This window comes from Rhinolophus sinicus, linkage group LG07 (assembly GCF_036562045.2).
Source record: "Rhinolophus sinicus isolate RSC01 linkage group LG07, ASM3656204v1, whole genome shotgun sequence".
Classification (NCBI taxonomy): domain Eukaryota; kingdom Metazoa; phylum Chordata; class Mammalia; order Chiroptera; family Rhinolophidae; genus Rhinolophus; species Rhinolophus sinicus.
Window position 1 is genome coordinate 56,995,689 of NC_133757.1, and position 22,383 is coordinate 57,018,071.

At 42.6% G+C, this 22,383-nt stretch overlaps 1 protein-coding gene and 1 long non-coding RNA gene across 13 annotated transcripts in view; one reads left to right on the top strand and one right to left on the bottom strand.

The window, feature by feature from the left end:
• Window positions 1-18,915: 18,915 nt before the first annotated feature.
• On the bottom strand, window positions 18,916-20,758 carry LOC109435455 (uncharacterized). Its single transcript, XR_012498539.1, has 2 exons — window positions 19,754-20,758; window positions 18,916-19,045 (listed from the first exon to the last, which is right to left on the bottom strand). It is a non-coding gene; the product is annotated as an uncharacterized LOC109435455 (long non-coding RNA).
• Window positions 20,759-20,889: 131 nt separating this feature from the next.
• Window positions 20,890-22,383, top strand: part of NRG3 (neuregulin 3) — a 1,096,988-nt gene continuing 1,095,494 nt past the window's right edge. For all 12 annotated transcript variants that reach the window (XM_074339699.1, XM_074339707.1, XM_074339700.1 and 9 more), the window contains exon 1: window positions 20,890-21,727. In XM_074339699.1, coding sequence (XP_074195800.1) covers window positions 20,890-21,727 — 838 coding nt within the window. The remainder of the gene's footprint in view (window positions 21,728-22,383) is intronic.

A 22,383-nucleotide genomic window follows, 5' to 3' on the forward strand; every position in this document is an offset into this window, starting at 1 on the left:
AGTGGTTATATATTTACAGACTTCACAAAGTGATAACCACAATAAGTCTATTACCTATCTGACACTGTACATAGTTGTGGGGACAGAGCCAGGAGTGCAGTTTCCAGGCTCTTGGCCTCACATGGAAAGGTGCTGGCTCAGGTAGTAAATGGCCATCAACTGTGATGGGATGGCCATCAGCTGTGGCTAATTGGCTGTCAGCTGTAACCAGTGAGCCATTATATATACCACTAATGTAACTGCTGTGGCGACGCTAGTAGAAAATGGGGGCTAGTAAGAAGATGGTGGCTGAGCTAGCAAGAGCGGATTACAGTTAGCATGGTGGGTGGCAGATAGTGTGGCTCCTGCTTCCTATGTCTCCAACCCAGCCACCAGTGAGAATATAGTGGTATGACTCCCATATCTATGGCTCTGTGGGTGTTCCTTTTTGGCCTCACCATATCCTGCGTTCTTATGTGGGGAGCAGGACTAGAGACCCCGCAGGACACCTCACATGACAATAGTTATTACAATATTATGACTCTATTCCCTGTGCTTTATGTGTCTATGACTGTTTGTTTTTTTCCAATTATAGTCGACATTCAATACTATTTTATATTAAGTTTCAGGTGTATAGTGTAGTGGTTAGACATTTATATAATTTATGCAGTGATCCCCCCATAATTTAGCACCCACCTTACACTATACATAGTTTTGAAAATATTATTGACTATATTCAACATACGGTACTTTGCATCCCTGTGACTATTTTGTAACTACCAATTAGTACTTCTTAATTCTTTCACATTCCTCACCCTGCCCCTCAACCCCCTCACATCTAGTAACCATCAATTTGTTCTCTGTATCTATGCGTCTGTTTCTGTTTCGTTTCCTTATTTTGTTCTCTAGATTCCACATATAAGTGAGATCATATGGTATTTGTCTTTCTCAGTCTAACTTATTTCACTTAGCATAATACTCTCTATGTCCATCTGTCGTGCAGGGAGGCCCTGCTGGGTCTCTGGTCCCGCTCCCCATACAAGAACGCAGGATATGGTGAGGCCAAAAAGGAACACCCACGGAGCCATAGATGGGGGAGTCATACCACTATATTCTCTCTGGTGGCTGGATCCACACTGTCCGCAAACCGCCATCCACGCTTGCCAGCCCAGCCGCCATCTTCTTGCTAGCCCCCATTCTTTTTTCTCTCTTCTGCTAGCGTAGCCACAGCAGTTATATTAGTGGCCAATGGCTCACTGGTTACAGCTGACGGCCAACTAGCCACAGCTGATGGCCATGCAATCACAGTTGATGGCCATTTACTACCTGAGCCAGCACCTGTCTATGTGAGGCCGAGAGCCTGGAAACTGCTTTCTGGGGCTCTGCCCCCACACCATCCATGTTGTTGTAAATGATAAGATTTTATTATTTTTTTATGGCCAAGTAATACTCCATTGTATATATGCACCACTTCTTCTTTATCCAATCATCTATTGATGGGCATTTCAGCTGCTTCCATATCTTGGGTATTGTAAATAGCACTGCTATGAACATAGGGGTGCACATATCTTTTTGAATTAGTATTTTGGACTTCTTTGGATAAACATACAGAAGTGGAATTGCTAGGTCATGAGATAGTTCTATTTTTAATTTTTTTGAAGAATTGCCATACTGTTTTCCATAGTGGCTGCATTGATTTGCAATCCCAACAACAGTGAAAGAGGGTTCCCTTTTCTCTACATCCTCGCCAACAGTTGTTTGTTGATTCATTGATGATAGTCCTTCTGACAGAGTGAAGCAGTATCTCATTGTGGTTTTTATTTACATCTCTATGATTAGTGATGTTGAGCATCTTTTCATATGACCATTGGCCATCTGTATGTCCTCTTTGGAGAAATGTCTTTAGGTCCTCTGCCCAGATTCTAATTGGATTGCTTAGTTTTTTGGTGTTGAGTTGTATGAGTGTTTTTTTTTATTATATATATATGTATAAATTTTGGATAACACCTTATCAGATGTATCATTTTCAAATATCCTCTCCCATTCAATAGGATGTCTTTTCATTTTGTTGAGGACTTCCTTTGCTGTGCAAAAAATTTTAGTTTGATGTAGTCCTACAAGTTCATTTTTTTCTTTTGTTTCCCTTGCCTGAGGATATATATCAGTAAAAATATTAATAAGGGTAACATCTGAGAGTTTATTGCCTATGTTTTCTTCTAGGAGTTTCATGGTTTCGGGTCTTACATTTAAATATAGAATCCATTTTGAGTTTATTCTTGTATATGGAGTAAGAAGGTGGTCCAGATTCATTTTTTTTGTATCTGTACAGTTTTCCCAGCACAGTTTATTACATAGACACTCTTTACCCCAATATAAATTCTTGCTTCCTTTGTCATAGATTGAGTGGCCATACAGGTGTGGGTTTATTTCTGTGTGCCCTATTCTTTTCCACTTATCTCTGTATTTGCTTTTATACAAAAGAGCCAATACCGTGCTGTTTCAATTACTATGGCCTTGTAGTGTACTTTGATCAGGTAGTGTGATACCTCCAACTTTGTTCTTTTTTCCAAGATTGATGTGGCTATTTGAGGTCTTTTATGTTTCCTTATAAATTTTAGGATTATTTGTCTAGTTCTGTGAAAACTGCCATTTGGGGAGGGATTGCATCAATCTATAGATTGCTTTGGGTAGTATGGACATTTTAACTAGATTAGTTCTTATTATCCATGAGCATAATATATGTTCCATTTATTTGTATCTTCTTCAATCTCTTTGTTCAATGTATTATAAATTTTTGAGGTCTTTTACATCCTTGGTTAAATTCATTCCTAAGTATTTATTTTATTTTTTGATGCAACTGTAAATGGTATTGTCTTCTTAATTTCTTTTTCTGAGAATTCATTATTGGTGTATAAAAATGCAACCAATTTCTAAATATTAATTTTACATCCTGCTTCTTCACTAACTTCATTTATCAATTCTAATAGTTTTTTGGTGGAATCTTCGGGGTTCTCTATATATAGTATCATGTCATCTACAAATAATGACAGTTTTACTTCTTCCTTTCTGTCTAGGACTTCCAATACTCTGTTGAATAAAAGTGGTGAAAATGGACATCCTTGTCTTGTTTCTCATCTTAAGGAGAATGATTTTAGTTTTTTCCCACTGAGTATGATGTTAGCTGTGGGCTTGTCATATATGACCTTTATTATGTTGAAGTCTGTTCCCTCTATTTTCATTTTGATGAGAGTTTTTATCATAAATCGATACTGGATTTTGTGAACACTTTTTTATATCTATTAATATGATCATATTATTTTTATTTTTCATTTTGTTTGTGTGATGACTCACATTAATGGATTTGGAGATATTGAACCAGTCTTGCATCCTAGGAATAAATCCCACTTGATCATGGTATATAATCTTTTTAATGTATTGCTGAATTTGGTTTGCTAATATTTTGTTGAGGAGTTTTGCATCTATGTTTATCAGGAACATTGATCTATAGCTCTCTCTCTCTCTCTCTCTCTCTCTCTCTCTCTCTCTCTGTAATGTCTTTTGTTTTAAAATCAAGATAATGGTGGCCTCATTGTATGAGCTGAGGAATCTTCAGTCCTCTTGAATTTTTTGGACTAGTTTGAGGAGAAGAGGTGTTAATTCTTTGATTGTTTGGTAAAATTCACCTCTGAAGCCATCTGGTACAGAACTTTTGTTTGTTGGAAGCTCCTTGATTATTGATTCGATTTCCTTAGTAGTAATCAGTTGTTTCAAATTTTCTGTTTCTTCTTGATTCAGCCTTGGACAATTTTATGCTTCTAAGAATTTATCCATTTCTTCCAGATTGTCCAATTTGTTGGTGTAAAATTGCTCATAGTATTTTCTTAAAATTTGTTGTATTTTTGTGGTGTTCCTTGTCACTTCTCTTTCATTTCTGTTTTTATTTATTTGGGCCCTCTTTTTTTTTTTTTTTCTTGATGAGTCTGGTTAAAGGTTTATAGATTTTCTTTTTTTTTTCAAAATCAGCTCTTGGTTTCATTGATCTTTTGTGTTGTTTTATTAGCCTCTATTTCATTTATTTTCACTCTGATCTTTATCATTTCTTTCCTTCTACTCACTTTGGGTTTTGTTTGCTATTCTTTTTACATTTCTTTCAAGTGTAAAATTTGATTATTTATTTGAGATTTTTCTTGTTTCTTTAGGTGGGTCTGTATTTCTATGAATTTCCCTCTTGGACTGCTTTCGCGGTGTCCCCTAGATTTGGGGTCATTGTGTTTTCATTTTTTGTTGTCTCAAGATACCTTTTGATTTCTTCCTTGATCTCATTGTTAACCCATTCATTGTTTAGTAGCATGTTATTTAGAGGGATCAACACAGGAAAGATGGTGCTGTCTCATAGGCTACATGTGAGGATAGCCTCCATTATCTGCACACAGGGATAATGGAGGCTGTCCCTCTAACCTCATCCTGAAGCCCCACAACTTAGACTTTCCGTGTATGTCTCTGGCACCTCTTGAGTTGCTGTCCCTCCACTGGGTGGGTGCATGTAAGTGAGTGAGTCTTTGCATGGGCCCTTTAAGAGGATGTCTGGGTTTCCAGCTGCTTTCCATCTCACTGGGAAGAATGGAGTCCTCACTGATTTTCAACACCAGATGTTGGGGGGGCTCCTCTTCCTGGCACAGGGCCGCTGCGTTGGGGAGTGCAGTGTGGGGCTGGGATCCCTCACTCTTCAGCGGTGACCTTTGCTGCCAAGGTGTCCATCCCATTGCTCAATCACTACTGTGGATTTGAGGTTAGAGTGTGTTGCATCTCTGTCCCTCCTCCCAGTCTTAACTTGGCCTCTTCTTTATAGGGATTCTGTTCTTTATAGCTTGTCTTCAGATGATTCTTGTGGTTGATTGTTTTATAATTTAGTTGTAATTTTTTTTTTAATTAAATTTATTGGGGTGACAATTGTTAGTAAAATTACATAGATTTCAGGTGTATAACTCTGTATTACATCATCTATAAATCCCATTGTGTGTTCATCACCCAGAGTCAGTTCTCCTTCCATCACCATATATTTGATCCCCCTTACCCTCATCTCCCACCCCCCACCCCCCACCCCCCTTACCCTCTGGCAACCACTAAACTATTGTCTGTGTCTATGAGTTTCTGTTTCTCATTTGTTTGTCTTGTTCTTTTGTTGTTTTTGGTTTATATACCACATATCAGTGAAATCACATGGTTCTCTGCTTTTTCTGTCTGACTTGTTTCGCTCAGCATTACTCTCTCAAGATCCATCCATGTTGTCACAAATGTTCCTATATCATCTTTTCTTACTGCGAATAGTATTCCATTGTGTATATATACCACAACTTCTTTATCCATTCATCTATCGAAGGACATTTTGGTTGTTTCCATGTCTTGGCCACCGTAAACAAAGCTGCAATGAACATTGGAGCACACGTGTCTTTATCTCTAAATGTTTTCAGATTTTTTGGGTAGATACCCAGGAGAGGGATTGCTGGGTCATATGGCAATTCTATTCGTAATTCTTTGAGGAACCTCCACACTGCCTTCCATAACGGCTGCACCAGTCTGCATTCCCACCAACAGTGTATGAGGGTTCCTTTTTCTCCACAGCCTCTCCAACATTTGTTACTATTTGTCTTGTTGATGATAGCCATTCTGACTGGGGTGAGGTGATATCTCATTGTGGTTTTGATTTGCATTTCTCTGATGATTAGTGATGTTGAGCATTTTTCATATGTCTATTTGCCATTTGTATGTCCTCTTTGGAGAAATGTCTCTTCAAGTCCTCTGCCCATTTTTCAATTGGGTTGTTTGTTTTTTGTTGTTGAGTTGCATGAGTTCCTTGTATATTCTGGATACTAGCCCCTTATCGGAGGCACTGTTTGCAAAAATCTTCTCCCATTCAGTTGGTGGCCTCTTTATTTTGTCAATGGTTTCTTTTGCTGTGCAGAAGCTTTTAAGTTTCATATAGTCCCATTCGTTTATTTTAGCTTTTACTTCCATTGCCTTTGGAGTCAAGTTCATAAAATGCTCTTTGAACCCAAGGTCCATAAGTTTAGTACCTATGTTTTCTTCTATGCAGTTTATTGTGTCAGGTCTTATGCTTAAGTCTTTGATCCATTTTGAATTAACTTTGGTACATGGTGACAAATAGCAGTCCAGTTTCATTCTTTTGCACATGGCTATCCAATTCTCCCAGCACCATTTATTGAAGAGGCTGTCTTTGCTCCATTGTATGTTTTTAGCTTCTTTGTCAAAGATTATCTGTCCATATTTATGTGGTTTTATTTCTGGTTCTCAATTCTATTCCATTGGTCTATGTGTCTGTTTTTCTGCCAATACCATGCTGTTTTGATTATTGTAGCCCTGTAGTACAAGCCAAAGTCAGGAAGTGTGATACCTCCATTATTGTTCTTTTCCTTAAGATTGCTTTGGCTATTCGGGGTCTTTTGTGGTTCCAAACAAATCTGATGATTTTTTGTTCTATTTCTTTAAAATATGCCATTGGGATTTTAATGGGGATTGCATTGAATCTGTATATTGCTTTGGGTAATATGGCCATTTTAACTATGTTGATTCTTCCAATCCATGAGCACGGAATGTCTTTCCATTTCTTTGTGTCTTCTTCAATTTCTTTCAAAAATGTCTTATAGTTTTCAGCATATAGGTCTTTCACATCCTTGGTTAAGTTTATTCCTAGGTATTTTATTCTTTTCCCTGCAATTGCAAAAGGAATTGTTTTTGTATTTCTTTTCTGAGATTTCATTGTTAGTATATAGGAAGGCAATGGACTTTTGTGCATTGATTTTGTAGCCGGCAACTTTACTGTATTCGTTGATTGTTTCTAATAGCTTTTTGGTGGAGTCTTTAGGGTTTTCTATATATAGCATCATGTCATCTGCAAAGAGTGATAGTTTAACTTCTTCATTCCCAATTTTGATGCCTTTTATTTATTTCTCTTGCCTGATTGCTCTGGCAAGGACTTCCAACACTATGTTGAAAAGCAGAGGTGATAGGGGACATCCCTGTCGTGTTCCTGAACGTAGAGCAAAGGGCTTCAGTTTTTCTCCATTAATTATGAGATTAGCAGAGGGCTTGTCATATATGGCCTTTATTATGTTAAGGTATTTTCCTTCTATACCCATTTTATTAAGTGTTTTAATCATAAATGGATGTTGTATCTTGTCAAATGCTTTTTCTGCATCAATTGATATAATCATATGATTTTTGTCCTTTATTTTGTTTATGTGATGTATCACATTGATGGATTCGTATGTTGAACCATCCTTGTGCCCCCGGGATGAACCCCACTTGGTCGTGATGAATAATCTTTTTAATGCATTGTTGTATTCGATTTGCTAGAATTTTATTTAGGATTTTTGCATCGGTATTCATTAGAGATATTGGTCTGTAGTTTTCTTTTTTGTGCTGTCCTTACCAGGTTTTGGTATCAGGGTAATGTTGGCCTCATAAAATGAGTTAGGGAGTACTGTCTCTTCTTCAATTTTTTGGAAGAGTTTGTGCAGAATTGGTATTAGATCCTCTTTGAAGGTTTGGTAGAATTCACTAGTGAAGCCATCTGGTCCCGGACTTTTGCTTTTGGGAAGGTTTTGGATGACTGATTCAATTTAGTTACTGGTGATCGGTCTGTTTAGATTTTCCAGTTCTTCATGGTTCAGCCTTGGAAGGCTATATGTTTCTAAGAACTTGTCCATTTCTTCTAGGTTGTTGAATTTGGTGGCATATAGTCCTTCATAGTATTCTTGGATGATCCTTTGTATTTCTGTGGTGTCCGTGATAACTTCCCCTTTTACGTTTCTGATTTTGTTAATCAGTGTCTTCTCTCTTTTATCTTAGTAAGTCTAGCCAAGGGTTTGTCAATTTTGTTAATCTTTTCAAAGAACCAGCTCTTTGTCACATTAATTTTTCTATTGTCTTTTTGTTCTCTATTTCATTTAGTTCTGCTCTAATTTTTGTTATTTCCTTTCTTCTGCTGACCTTGGGTTTTACTTGTTCTTCTTTTTCTAGTTCTTTAAGGTGTAACATGAGGTTATTTATTTGGGAGTTTTCTTGTTTCTTGAGATAGGCCTGTAATGAGATAAATTTCCCTCTTAAAACTGCTTTCGCTGCATCCCAAAAATTTTGGTAGGATGTATTTTCATTGTCATTTGTTTCTATGTATCTTTTGATCTCTCCTCTAACTTCTTCTTTGACCCAGTCCTTCTTTAAAAGTATGTTGTTTAATCTCCATGTATTTGTGTTTTCTACCGCTTTCTTTTTACAGTTGATATCCAATTTCAAAGCCTTGTGATCAGAAAATATGCATGGTATGATTTCAATCTTCTTAAATTTGTTGAGACTGATTTTATGTCCCAATATATGGTCTATCCTTGAGAATGTTCCATGTACACTAGAAAAGAATGTATAGTCTGATGTTTTAGGATGAAGTGCTCTATAAATGTCAATTATGTCCATTTCATCTAATGTGTCATTTAGGGCTACTATTTCGTTATTTATTTTCTGTTTGGATGATCTATCCATAGCTGTCAATGATGTATTTAAGTCCCCTAGTATAATTGTGTTTTGGTCAATTTCTCCCTTTAGTTCTGTTAGTAGTTGCTTGGTGTATTTCGGTGCTCCCTGATTGGGGGCATAAATATTGATGACTGTTATGTCTTCTTGTTGTACAGTCCCCTTCACCATTATGAAATGTCCATCTTTGTCTCTTGTTATCTTTTTCACCTTGAAGTCTGTTTCATCTGATATCATTATGGCTACACCTGATTTTCTCTGGGTACCATTTGCTTGGAGTGTCAATTTCCACCCTTTCACTTTGAGTCTATGCTTGTCCTTGTAGCTGAGATGTGTCTCTTGGAGAGAGCATATGGTTGGGTTTAGTTTTTTGATCCAATCTGCTACTCTGTGCCTTTTTATTGGTGAGTTCAGTCCATTTACATTTAGGGTGATTATTGATATGTGAGATTTCCTATCATTCTATCTTTAGTTTTCTGGTAAGACGATGTCTCCATTGTTTCTCTGCCTTTTTGTTGTCTATTAGTTTTGTGTGGTGGTATTCTACTATTTTTCCCTCCTTTTCTTCTTTTATTTCAGTATATATTTCAATTCTGGATTTATTTTGAGTGGTTACCCTTAAGTTTATGTAAAAGAAAGTTTGATATTTAGAGTATTCCATTTTCTTCAGCACGCTTACTTTCTCCATTCCCATATTCCGGTTCAGGCCTTTACTCTCCCCTTTTTGAGTTTTGGTTGCCACAAATTGTCCCTGTTGATGGTGGTCGAATAGCCTCCTTTAGTATTTCTTGTAGTGCAGGTCGTGTATTAGAAAATTCCCTCAGCTTCTGTATGTCTGGAAAGGTCTTTATTCCTCCTTCATATCTAAAGGATATCTTTGCTGGATATATTATTCTTGGCTCATGGTTTCTCTCTTTCAATAGTTTGAATATTTGGTTCCCCTCCCTCCTGGCTTGTAGAGTTTCTGCTGAAAAATCTGATGATAATCTAATGGGCTTTCCTTTGTAAGTTACCGTCTTCTTTTCCCTGGCTGCCTTGAGGATTCTTTCTTTGTCGTTGATTTTAGACAGCTTCAATACAATGTGCCTTGGAGAAGGTCTGTTGGGATTGAGGTAACTAGGTGTTCTATTTGCTTCTTGGATTCGAGGGTCCAGTTCTGTCCACAAATTTGGGAAGTTCTCATCGACAATTTGTTTGAATATGTTCTCTGTTCCCTTCTCTCTTTCTTCTTCTGGTATGCCCATTATTCTTATATTGCTCTTTCTGATGGAGTCAGAAAGTTCTTGTAGAGTTCTTTCATTTCTTTTAAGTCTCAAGTCTCTTTCTTCTTCTATTTGTGTCATTTCCAGGTTTCTATCTTCGATGTCACTGATTCTTTGCTCCATCTGGTCAACTCTACTACCTAAGCTGGTTATTTCATTCTTAATTTCTTCTATTGAGTTCTTAATCTCCAGAAATTCTATTTGGTTCTTTTTTAAGATTTCAATCTCTTTCGTAAAATGCTCATGCTGTTCTTTGATGGAGTTTCTGAGTTCATTTAACTGCTTATCTGTGTTTTCTTGTATCTCGTTGAGTTTTTTCAGAACTGCAATCTTGAATTCTCTGTCATTTAAGTCACATATTTCTGTATCTTTAAGTGCCTTCTCTGGAGATTTTTCACTTTCTTTCTGAGCTATCTTGTTGCCTTCGTTATTCATGGCGATTACTGGTTTACTATTTCTCTTCCTAGACATCTACAGGAGTGACTTCTGCAACAGGTTGATTGAAAGCAGTCTTTCTTTTGTTTTCCAGTACTTGTTGGTAGAATGTTTTATTTTTTCTCCAACTGCAACTTATTTTTCTTCTCCCACACGGTAGTGCTATGTTTTCTCTGCACTATTCCAACTTCTCACACAATGGGGGGATTCCCTGGGAGACGGGCTTCTCGTCTGTTAATAGTTCGTCTAGGTCACAGGGCGCAGTGTCCCGGTGGGTATGCGGAGAGCTTTTGATGTTCCAAAGCTCTTCCAGCTCCTGATTCAGAGCCCGTATATTTCAGCAGTTCTGTTTACTCCTGCAGGGATCTGCCCAGATAGGTGGGGTCAGGGGCGGGGTGAGTTGTGAGAGGTGGCCCAGAGCAATGGCGGCGACCACCACCACAGCTGGTCCTGCTTCCACAGCTCTCTCCCCTTTGCTGGAATTAGTTGGGCTGTGAATTTGTGTTTGCGGCCCACAGTTCTCAAAACAGCAAATTTTCTGTTGTTTTGATCTGACACTGCTACTGTTTTGCTTCTAGCACCGGGCAGGTGAGGGCGGGGCGAGCTCTGGGAGGGGAGGGAGGGGGCGGCTAGTCTCAGTGCCCAAGGCTCCGCTCTCTGCTCGGCAGTGCGGGCTCAAACCACCGTTTTCAGCCTTCTTCCCTCAGTCTTTTCTCCGAGGTCTCTGCCGTGAGCGTTGGGTTCAGCCGTGTCATATGCTGTCCCCTCAGCCCTGTGGGCCACAAGCGGAGCCCTAGCAGTCCGAGTTCTTCCCTCTCCTGCAGCTGCGGTAGTTCCGGGAAGCAGCGAGCTCAGCGCACTGAGCGAGGTCTGCGTCCTGCTACCGCGCGGCTCCGTTTCCGCGCGCTTCTCCCTTTCCTCCTCCCTCCACTCGCGCGAATCTCCCACCTGTAGGTGATTTCAGTCGGTAGTGGGCCTCTTCGTCTTGCCTGTCTGCTGTGCAGGGAGTCCTTTGTGGAGTTTTTGTTGTTCGATTCTTTGTAAATTCCAGGGGAGCTTTACAGAGGCTCACCTCACGCCGCCATTTTTCCGGAAGTGTTGTTTTCCTTTTTAACATCATATTTTAGCAACATAACAATCCTGGAATTAGGCAGTGCTTCCCATATCATATATATATATATATATATATATATATATATATATATATATATAGAGAGAGAGAGAGAGAGAGAGAGAGAGAGAGAGAGAGATGGATTTAAATAACTGAGACTCAGAGTCTTAAAAATTTCTGTAGTAAAGACTCAAGCCTAAGTTTCCTAACTATTTTTCATTAGTGACTTTCCCACTGCCTATAAGCTTAATCATATCAAAAAATTAATAATTTACTGATCTCAGTATCAGCTCTGAGATCAGTATCAGCTCAGTATCAGCTCTATTTCTTTATTGACACATACTTTCTAAATCCATCAGATATTTAATACCTGTATTTTCAGAAATAAGTCCCCTGGCTTAGCTTAACCAAAGTCTTTGCAACTTAGTTTAAGGAGTCTTTGAAAGCACAGTGTGACACACCAACTTTGATATGCAGAGTTCTCATTCTCCAGGATGACACTTCTGAAACCATGCCTGGAGACAAAACAAAAGAGGGAATAACCCCATAATGTTCCATCTTATCTCACACACATAAACACACATTTTTTAAATTAAAAAAGAAGAAATAAAGAAAGAAATAAAAGGAAAGAAAGAAGGAAAGAAAGAAGGAAGGAAAGAAAGAGAGACAGAGAGAAAGAAAGAAAGAAGAAATGGCCATTTTTCCATAGGGAACTGGAATTTCTCTTCTATTTAAAGAGATAGATTAGATAGATAGACAGACAGCCAGACAGATAGATAGATAGATAATCATCCATCTATATGTGTGTATATACCTCAGTAATCAGAGAATGTAAGGATGCATTTAGAGTTCAAATTCAGGAAACTAATCATGCTTTGCCTAAGAGCTATCTTGCTGCTATGCCAGTTGTCCAAAGAAATCAGATGTGTGCCATGGAAAACCACTAGGAATGCAAACTGTGAGTTTACTTCTTTAGACCTTCCAGAGAGAGAAAGGACAACAGGAGGAACTGTGTGTGGGGTGGCAAATAGTGTATAATTATTTGCAAATCTGCCTTAAGGCAAGAGAACACCAATACTTCTATTAGACCTGCGTGCCAAGAGAATACTTCCTTGCTAATTGAACATTTTCCCAAGGAGACTATTTTTATCTTTACACCATTCCCAAAGTGATGATTCTGAGATTTTTGCTTAATGTTTTCTTTAATATTTAAACCATTGACCATAGAGAGTGTCATTTTGGTCTTTAATGTTACCCAATGTAGTAGAGATTATAAATTGTTTCCATTTACAGTGATTCAGGAAGGTCAGAGTTGGATAGATCTTCTTATTCCAGTCCCATGTGGAGAGTTTTTCATATAAGCACCGATCAGTACTACAGTTGGCTGCCATTCTAAATTCCCCTTGTCAGCTTCTGAAGCAGAGTTAGCTCTCTTCCTAAAGCGCAATGGAATCCATTTGGTTTGGTTAGTCTTTCAGGGGGTCAACTTTGCATTCCCCACTGCTGAGACATTCCTTTGGGTAAACAAGCCCAAAGAATTATCCATTTTCAGTTTCTGTCTCTTACTTGTGTTTGCAATCTAATCATCACTGTTCGGTATATAGTTTTCTCCAACCCGTACATAAAATCCCATTCCTATTCCACTCTATTCCTTAGATATTTAATATAAAATCTTTTCCCAAGTTATATATATAAATATTTGCATTTATAAAGTTATATATATAAATATATATGTATATTTGCATTTTTCAACTGCACAATATATGCTGATATATATATTTACCAGTATACACATACCCCAAGCACAAGCATGCACAAACAAAAGTATTGATCAAATATATCTCTCAAATGTCCCAAGAAGTCTATAATCAAACGTGAAGATATTCTCACATTCTTACATTTAAACATTAATTTAAAACAATGATTTTTGAGCTCTTGAATTGATAAAAAAAATGTTAGCCAAACTCCCAAGAAAGACAACAAAAAGCTTGATGTATTTTGTGTGTTTTATAAATTTCATAGGCTCATAACCATAGTGTTAAAAAATTTACTGTGATCCAGTTTTATGACTTTTAAATTCTAAAATAGTCTCTGTTAAGCTAACTAGAATATAAAGAATGTTCTGTCAAATTCATATATACTTTTAATCTCATCCCTGTGGAATTCCTTTTTTTTTTTTTTTCAGTTTTTCAAAGGTACTAAAGATTGGGAGATAATTTTACTTCATATTTCCCAAGTAAAAAGCAAGTGTAATTCTATAAGACATGTTACCACTCTTATTTCAACTAATAATGATTAGCATATACACCGTTTTTAAATGCTGAAAGGAGAGCTATACATTATGTCAATATCAATCACTTTTGAATTTTACCTGAGCCCTGTGCTCCTGGAAAACAGCAATGTTTAAGATGATCGTCCCGACAATTTTGGTTTTCAGAAATCTCTTCACCCTTCTGTGTCCCGGGAAATGGCTGCCCACCAAGAACTACCCTTCCCCATATGACTTAGACAAGACTTTGTGTAAACTCTTTCTCATGACTCCCATAGACGAGCAGATGACCATCTGGCTCTGTGTTCGCCTCTGCGTTGAGGCCAAACACAGACCTTTCTCCTTTTTCCTCTAAAGAGCAGATATAGACCTCCCAACTTATTCTTTATCTCATGAGCAATTACCTAAGATTAGGTCTGTCCCTCTGAAACTCCACAAACACAGAGATAAACATTTCCTGTTCAGCTCACCAACTGAGGCTTCATCTAATTGCAAAACAACCGCAACTATAAATCACTCTTTGTTCCTCCCTATGAGAATCCAAGGCAAAAGGACCACGCTGAGACAGTCTCGTCTTCAGTTTTGGGTGCTCTCCAAATGACAATTGCCTGAATAAAATCAGGTTCCTTACTTGTTCTCTTTTTTCTTTGGCATCTGTGATGCTGAACAAAACTACAAGTCTGTTCAAATGATAGTTCCAAACAAAACTCTGGAGCTATTTGGTAAGTTCATCACCAAGCAGTCCTTGAGTAATCATTTGTTCCTTCACTGTCTGTGTTTGGCTTCAGCACTGCACATAGGCATAGTCACATACAAATATCATAAATATAAACACACATTTGCACCTTTATGAGCTTTTTGTTTAACATAGGGGAACGTCCCCCACCAAATGGCAAAGGTCTCAAAAGGCAAAATAAAGAACAGGTTTTCTAAGTCTTCACAACCCCTTGAAGTATCTATTTCACAAGCAATAAACACCTCTAACCTTTATAGTTTTAGTTGATATTTTTAATAAATAAATTAGGTGGTGTTTTCCTTCCTTCTTTCTCAATTTATAAACACCGAGCAAGATTTTCTCCTCTTGAGAAAGAATCTCCCATCCTTTCTTGGAGAAACAACAGATAGGCCAAATCTGCTATGAGCTACTAATACTTATTCCTTGTAATTTTGTGGATTTCCTTGGAGGTGTGTGAGTTGAAGGGGCACACGACAGAGGGAGTAAATGCACACTCATCACCTGGGGCTATGAGGTCATGCTTCTCCTCAGTGCCTCTTTGCTGGTCCTGGAGCTTACCCCCCCACCACCCAACCCCTGCCCCAAGGTCCAGCTTACTAAAGGCCAAACTTCTGCAAATATCATCTGCAGAATTTGTTGGAAACGGTGGTCTCTTTAGATAATGCTCCACAGAGGCAATTTGGATTTTCATTAAATAAGAATACTTGCTACTATTTCAGACCTTCCGATCACGTGCCAACCACTGTAGTAGGCACATCACATGGGACATTTTTCAACTGCACAACAACCTGCTGAATGTCAGGTTCAAGTCTGTCGGACTCCAAAATTTCTGCTCTCTCCTTTACTGATGATGGATCTATGTCAAGAATAAATTTCCAGGTCTGCTGCAGGCAGTAAGAGATGGATTGAGGAATGCCTGAAAACCTTCATAGACTACGAATAATTCTTGGAAGAGATTGTGGGAAGAAGATAACTCTAAATTCATACATTTATCTTAATATTCTGTGAGATAAAGCAAGAAGTTGGGCCCATCAGCTACTGTGACCAAAGGTCGCAGAGGTTGGTGCTGAGGCTATCTGTCCTCATGTTTGTCTGAAACAGCTCAGCCAGGAATCCCTAGGGTGCAGGCTTAACGTAAATCAGTGAAGAACTGTGGGAAATGATCTGGTTGCTTTTTTCCTATAGAGCATTATGAACATTTCATCCCCGAATCTAAGGAAGCAGAATGTATAATTCTAGAAAATGCAGGGGAGATGAAGCCAACGTGTTACTTAAACAAACATGAACTCCTATCCACTCTTTCTAAGTGCACCTGTGTTAAGCTGCCATTCTTTGGAAGAATGAAGTTTGAGACAAAGACATTTTTCTTTCCTCAGTCACAAGAAAACATTTCATGGAGCTGGCTCTCTACATTGCATGTGTTCTACACTTGCAGCTTCACTTATGTTTAACCCCATCTGGGAATGGTGAGAAGCCTGGGAATTGTCAAATGGAATCCTGCAGTCTGGGGAGAGGGAAAGAGAACATGTCCCCATGATCTTCGTTTCTGGCCTTGTTGGGAAGACATTTCTTTGGATCTTTCCAAAGCACTGGGTCCTCTGCCATTGGTTGATCAGGGAATTGTCAAGGCAAACTTCCATCTATCAGTCCTCCAATTTCAGATCCAATAACGTTTTTCCCCCCAAAAGAATAGAGTTGTCCGGTGATCTAAGAAAACTATATCTTCCAATATTTGAGAAACATACCAGGGATAAAAAGGTAAAATTATTGACAAAGAGACTAGATGAGACAAACACTAGTGGCAACTTTGAGAACCAAGAATCAAGCACCCCTGTTGGTACCCTAAACAGGTAGCTTGAATGCAATGCAAAAAAAGAAAAAAGAAAAATTACATAGCTATCTCACTATGACACTCAGATCTTTTAGCACTGAGTTTCCAGCTCATTTTCTACTTCTGCTTCTCCTCTATACTCACCCTCATTCCAACTAGATTACTGCTGCAGTGTGGCTTCATGCCTTCTGGGCAGCAGCAGCCCTCTGCGGCCACCGTCACGTTAGCCACCTCCTTGACTTGGGTTTCCTGAGGCTGTGTGTCTATCCAAATGCAACGAGGCCAGGTCAAACTATAGGGGTTCCATACTGAGCTCATGAGGTCACTCCGTTTAGGCCCCTCTCACTATATTGGTATAAGAAAGCTTTGTACTTGTGTTCTTGTCCCTCTGAACTCAGAGCACAGGTTCTGCCAAGGAAATCCTCTTCATAAAAATCCTCCTCTGCTCGCCAGTGTTTTGTGCCATCTATCCAGTTCTTAGTTAACCTATTTTGAAACTTTGGTATTGTCTTCTGGCAACTCCCACTGAAATTTCACATCTGTTTTATCTTAGTGCTTCATTCAAAATTCCAATTTTACAGTCTGTTATATGGCTTTCAGCATTTCCTACTTTATGAGACTGTAATTAGGTGACATTTCAAATACTTTAAGTCTGAACATGGCTACAATCGTCTTTTTGACTAGGACATGGTTCCAACTGGAATTTTTCCCCTTTCCACTTTGAGTTTTTTGCTCTATAGAATTTGTAAACTTTAGTGTTTGTTTTATTTGTGACATTGAAATACAATGCACAAATCCTTGGAATCAAGAGGTCACGAACAGATACATCCACCTGGGGATTTTTTCAGTATGTTTTGGGTGGCTCCTATATATAAGATAGCAAGTGCCCACAAGCAATAAATAAGGTTACTTGTTGAGACCAATGAGGAAAACCATCTGTTTCTCTTTTTAAAAGGCCACCGTGATTTACTATTAAATGTGTTAACATTATAATAGTAGTGAACTGAACCAAGAGAGAAAAAGGACTATGCAACCAACCACAGGGAGAAGGTTAACCTCATTAACACTTTGTAGTGTTCACTGTGTAAAATGTTTTGAGATATCATATTGCCTACACGCATGATTCCAGTGGATATTATTAAAAATATTATGAAGAATATTATGATTCGGCAGGCCAGACTGGCTTCTGTAGTAATCACATTTATCCAGGGAACCCACGGCTAATAAAAGAGTACCACCCCTGGTACTCCTAGCGGTGTCAGGTCTTCATGGGAATGGTAAATAGATTGGGGATATTGGGATTGAAGAAGAGATGTCCTGTGTAATCACACTAAAAACCATGTTCTTTGTAGTCTGAAACAGCAATTTCAGAGATGGAACTGAGACTTCCAGATTGGGGATATTGGTACCACTGAAGGGAAAAACTGAAGTTCAATAGAAATGCTGGTTTGTGGGCAAACTATAAGCAATAATTAGAAATTCTGAGTTTAATATGTTAGTGGATCACACAGGAGACATCCAGAAGGTGATTGTATTCTGCCAGATATTCAGGAGAACTTGAAGTATGTCATGCCCATTTGTTAGAAAAACCCACATCCCTCTCAATAGGAAGGTATCTGATAATGATGCTTAAAAGGTACCATCCATTTAGCAATATAATTTCATATAATTATGTAGAATGTAGGTAGTATAGTTTCACTTCACAGATGAGAAAACAGAGGCCCAGAGTCACTTTATTGCTGATAAAGGGCAGTGCTCTAACTTGAATTGCTGTCTTCAAAGTGTGACTGTGCTCCTTCTCCAGCATTCTGCTTCAGAGAGCTATGAGTCACCAGACCGTGACTCCTCCTTACCATGGGAAGGACTAGCTCGCTGCTCATTGGTAGCAAGAATGTCCACCATTTGTCCTTGACTCAGCTGTGGACACCACCCATCCCCGCAATTCCAGTTCTAGTTCTTACCACCTGCTCCCAGGGAGCCTCATAATAAAACTGCAAATTAATGGTGGTTGTACCAGCCAAACTTTCTTGGATGGCCAGGTACAACCTGCTCCCCAATGCAGTGGGTTCTTTTCTTTTTTTGGTCTTTTTCCTCTAGTGATGATATTCACTGTGAGAACAGCTAATGGGCAGTCAAGTGCAGTGGCTTGGGATCTGGGAGAAAATGAGCTCAACAGGGAACCATGAATAAGTAGTTAAAGCCAAGTGGAAATGAGAAGTAGAGGGAATTTGGGGAGGTAGATGAAGAAGGCATTAGGGAGCTTAGACAAAGAGGGTTGAACACTGTGTGAATGCAGCTTCAGGGGAGCATTTGTCCAGCTGCATCATTATAGCACTTTGTTTTTACACTGGATTTATCTCAGCGGAGAATGAAGACAGAGGCCACACGAATAATGGAGGAGGGGGCAGTTAACTAGGAGTGTTTGGGAAAAGTAACCTCCACTACATTATTTCACCTTTAGTGTGAAAGCTAACTTTTATTTGCTATACAGAAAAGGCTGGCCAGTAACTGCACAGAACCTACAGAAGGCAGAGATTAGGTTAATTTTTACTTAAGAGGACTGTGCCTGGCACTGAAAGGCTGAAGAAATATAGATGCAAGGGTTTGTGGTATTCTGTTCACTTGCAATTTTTGGAATCATAATTCAGCATTCCTGGATTAGGGCACGTTCTATCAAACTGAAAATCAAAAGCTTTCCTATGGGGAAAGTCTCAATGCTATAGCTGAAAGAGGCGACAACCGCATTACTGCCATCAAAAATAATTTATTAGCCATGTCTGTGCAAAGTACTTCGGTAGGCACCAAATCCCAGAGGCTTCCCTTTTCAATGCATCCTCTGCTCTCTGCAGTCCTTTCAGTGCACCGTTCTGCTCTCCACCTGTGAATAAAATGGATACCTTAAAAAACTTTATTTCTGTGGAGACTGCTACAGGACAAGAGAATGCTGGTTCCATCATCCACGCCAATTATACAGTGCTGGGGAGGTGTATTAGGAGGCTGACATCCTCAACCTCTCATTCCTGGAGCTTGTAAATAAAAACATCTTTCCGGTTTCCACTTTAGACCGGGCAATGGGGAGAGTTGACAAGCGAGGATTTGCACCATCAGCATAAAGCATGCTGATGCTGGTTCTTTACCCCTTCCCTTCCTTCATCGCCCTGTCCTCAGGCAGCTCCCACACTGCACCGGAGATATAGGTACACAGGTACCTCTCTACCCAAGGGAAGAAACCAGCAACAGCATTTTGGATACCAACCAAAATCGTTTTAAATTTTACCTCTCAAAATCAGTTGCCTTGTGACTTGTGCGCTTATGAGTACATCTACATTGAAAAACAGTATATTTTTTTAAAAGGTAAGTTATCATAAATCGGCTTGGGGCTACCTGCCAGGTCCAACTGCAAAAAGGTCGTCTGCTTCACCAGCATCTCTTTCAGGAACTCGGAGGGAAAGGTGGCTCTCGATCCATCAGCACCCTCCACCAGGCAGGGGAGTGCAGACACCCTCCCACGCGCACACGCCCCCGCTCCGCTGCCCGGCAGCGTCAGTCTCTGACCCCACTGCATCCACACCAGAGATGGACTCACAGTGGGTTGGCAGCTGCTTTTGCCACACACTTCCAAGCGGGGGTTTGCTTGGATCAGTTCTTTATCTTGTGCGCATTAAGAAACCATCATTAGGCGTTGGTGGGAGGCGCTATTCTGCCTGAAACCCAGCCCGTCCGCGGCGGCCAGGCTCACACCGCACCCGCCCAGATGCCAGAGCCAGCCTAGAGCTGCCTGTGGCCCGGGTCCGCGTCGCCCGGAATTCCCGACGCGGTCTGCCCCTTCACCTCCCTAAGCGCGACCGGGAAGCGATTTCGAATCCACTGCGGCGTGCTGGGTTCCCTCGGCGGCGGGTGGCAGATCACCCGCGGCGGGAGCCCCGTGCGCCCCGGCCCCGGGCTCGCGGCGGCGGCGGCGGCGCAGCTCGCGGAGTTTTAGTCGGGCGGCGACGGCGCGAGCCGCAGGCGGCGGGAGCGCAGCGAGCCCGGCCGCTCGCCTTCCGCGCTGCGCTCGGATTGGTCTCTCTAAGAGAGTGCTGGCCGAGGGTTGGCTGCGGGCCGGCTGAAGAACAGGTGCACCTCGCCGCCCGGACTTGCGGCGCGCCGGGTCGGGCGAGCGGCGGCGAGCAGGCCGGCCCCCTGTGTCGGAATGCGGTTCCCCCGCGCCCCTCAGCCCGCGGCCGGCCGGTTCAGCCCCTGAAGGCGGCGCGAAGCTCCGCGGCGGCGCGGGCGGGCGCCCCGGGGAGCGGGCCGGGCGCCGCGCCCTGAGGATGCCGGCGCGGCTGGAGCGCATACAGCCGGCGGGCGGCAGCGGCAGCAGCGGCAGACGCGGGGCCCCGGCGCGCAGGAGGCCGCTTGGAGGGCTGCAGACGCTCCCCGCCGCTCCCTGACCGGCCCGCGGGGCCCGGGGCCCGGGGCCCGTCTCGTCCCTCTTCCGCGCTCCTCGCCGCCCCCTTCCCGGCCCGCGTCCCCTCCCCCGCTCCTTTCCTCCCCGCCCGCCGCCCGCCTCTCGGGGGGAGGGGCGTGGGGGCAGGGAGCCGATTTGCATGCGGCCGCCGCGGCCGCTGCCTGCGCCTGAGCCCGCCGCCGCCGCCGGAGCCCGTGCCCGCTCCCGGCCGGCGCGGCCCCATGCCTCTGGCGCGGCCCTCGGGGGGGCGAAGGTGAAGACCGGCTCCTAGGATGAGTGAAGGGGCGGCCGCTGCCTCGCCACCTGGAGCCGCTTCGGCAGCCGCCGCCTCGGCCGAGGAGGGCACCGCGGCGGCTGCGGCGGCGGCAGCGGGCGGGGGCCCGGACGGCGGCGGCGAAGGGGCGGCCGAGCCCCCCCGGGAGTTACGCTGTAGCGACTGCATCGTGTGGAACAGGCAGCAGACGTGGCTGTGCGTGGTGCCTCTATTCATCGGCTTCATCGGCCTGGGGCTCAGCCTCATGCTCCTCAAATGGATCGTGGTGGGCTCCGTCAAGGAGTACGTGCCCACCGACCTGGTGGACTCCAAGGGGATGGGCCAGGACCCCTTCTTCCTCTCGAAGCCCAGTTCCTTCCCCAAGGCCATGGAGACCACCACCGCGACGACCACTTCCACCACGTCCCCCGCCAGCCCCTCTGCGGGCGGCACCGCCTCTTCCAGGACGCCCAACCGGATTAGCACTCGCCTGACCACCATCACGCGGGCGCCCACTCGCTTCCCCGGGCACCGAGTGCCCATCCGGGCCAGCCCGCGCTCCACCACGGCACGGAACACTGCGGCCCCTCCGACGGTCCTGTCCACCACGGCCCCTTTCTTCAGTAGCAGCACACCGGGTTCCCGACCCCCGGTGCCGGGAACCTCCAGTACCCAGGCAATGCCCTCCTGGCCCACTGCGGCATTCGCTACCTCCTCCTACCTTCACGACTCTACTCCCTCCTGGACCCTGTCTCCCTTTCAGGATGCTGCCGCCGCTGCCGCCTCCTCCTCCACAACCTTAGCTTCCTCCTCCTCTACCACGACCACGCCAGAAACGAGCACCAGCCCCAAATTTCGTAAGTAAACACTGTGTCTGAACTCTGATTTACTCCTGAGTTTTCTTTCTGCTCTCTTTCTGCCTTTTCCCCTCGCCGTCTCCTAGCATCCTCCACCCCACCCCACCCCACCCCGCCCCATTACAGGTTTGGAGCACTGAGTGAGAGTTAACACTGGCCACAAGGGAGGTAAAAGGTGCCGGCCCGTTCTGGGTCCATGCGTGGGGTGGAGGCGGTAGGAAGTGGAGGGAGACTGTCAAGCTTCAGGGGTCCTACTTCCGTGAGTCCCAAATGAGAACACCTCTCCTGACTCCCTTCAAAGGGTTAATGCGAGTGCGATCCCTGCCCACTGCAGACCTGCTGGCGAGCCCTGGGATCAAGCTCCTGTTGAGAGCTAGAGAGGAAGGGAGGGCCTTCCCAAACGCTCTGAGCCCTTTCCCCGCCGGTAGGAAGGAGAGAAAGAAAAGCACATGCAAATTGACGACGATAAACCACCAAGGGAAGTTTTGCCCCTGTGGGGGCTGTGAGAGGGCGTGGGGCTGACGATTTGATGGAAATGTTGGTAGAAAGAAGCTGTAGACACTTCGAGCATCCCTGACCCGGGTAGGGACCGGGAAGGGTTAATGTGAAGTATTGGGGGAGGGAGGAGATCCGTGGCGAAGGGCTAAACTGATCGC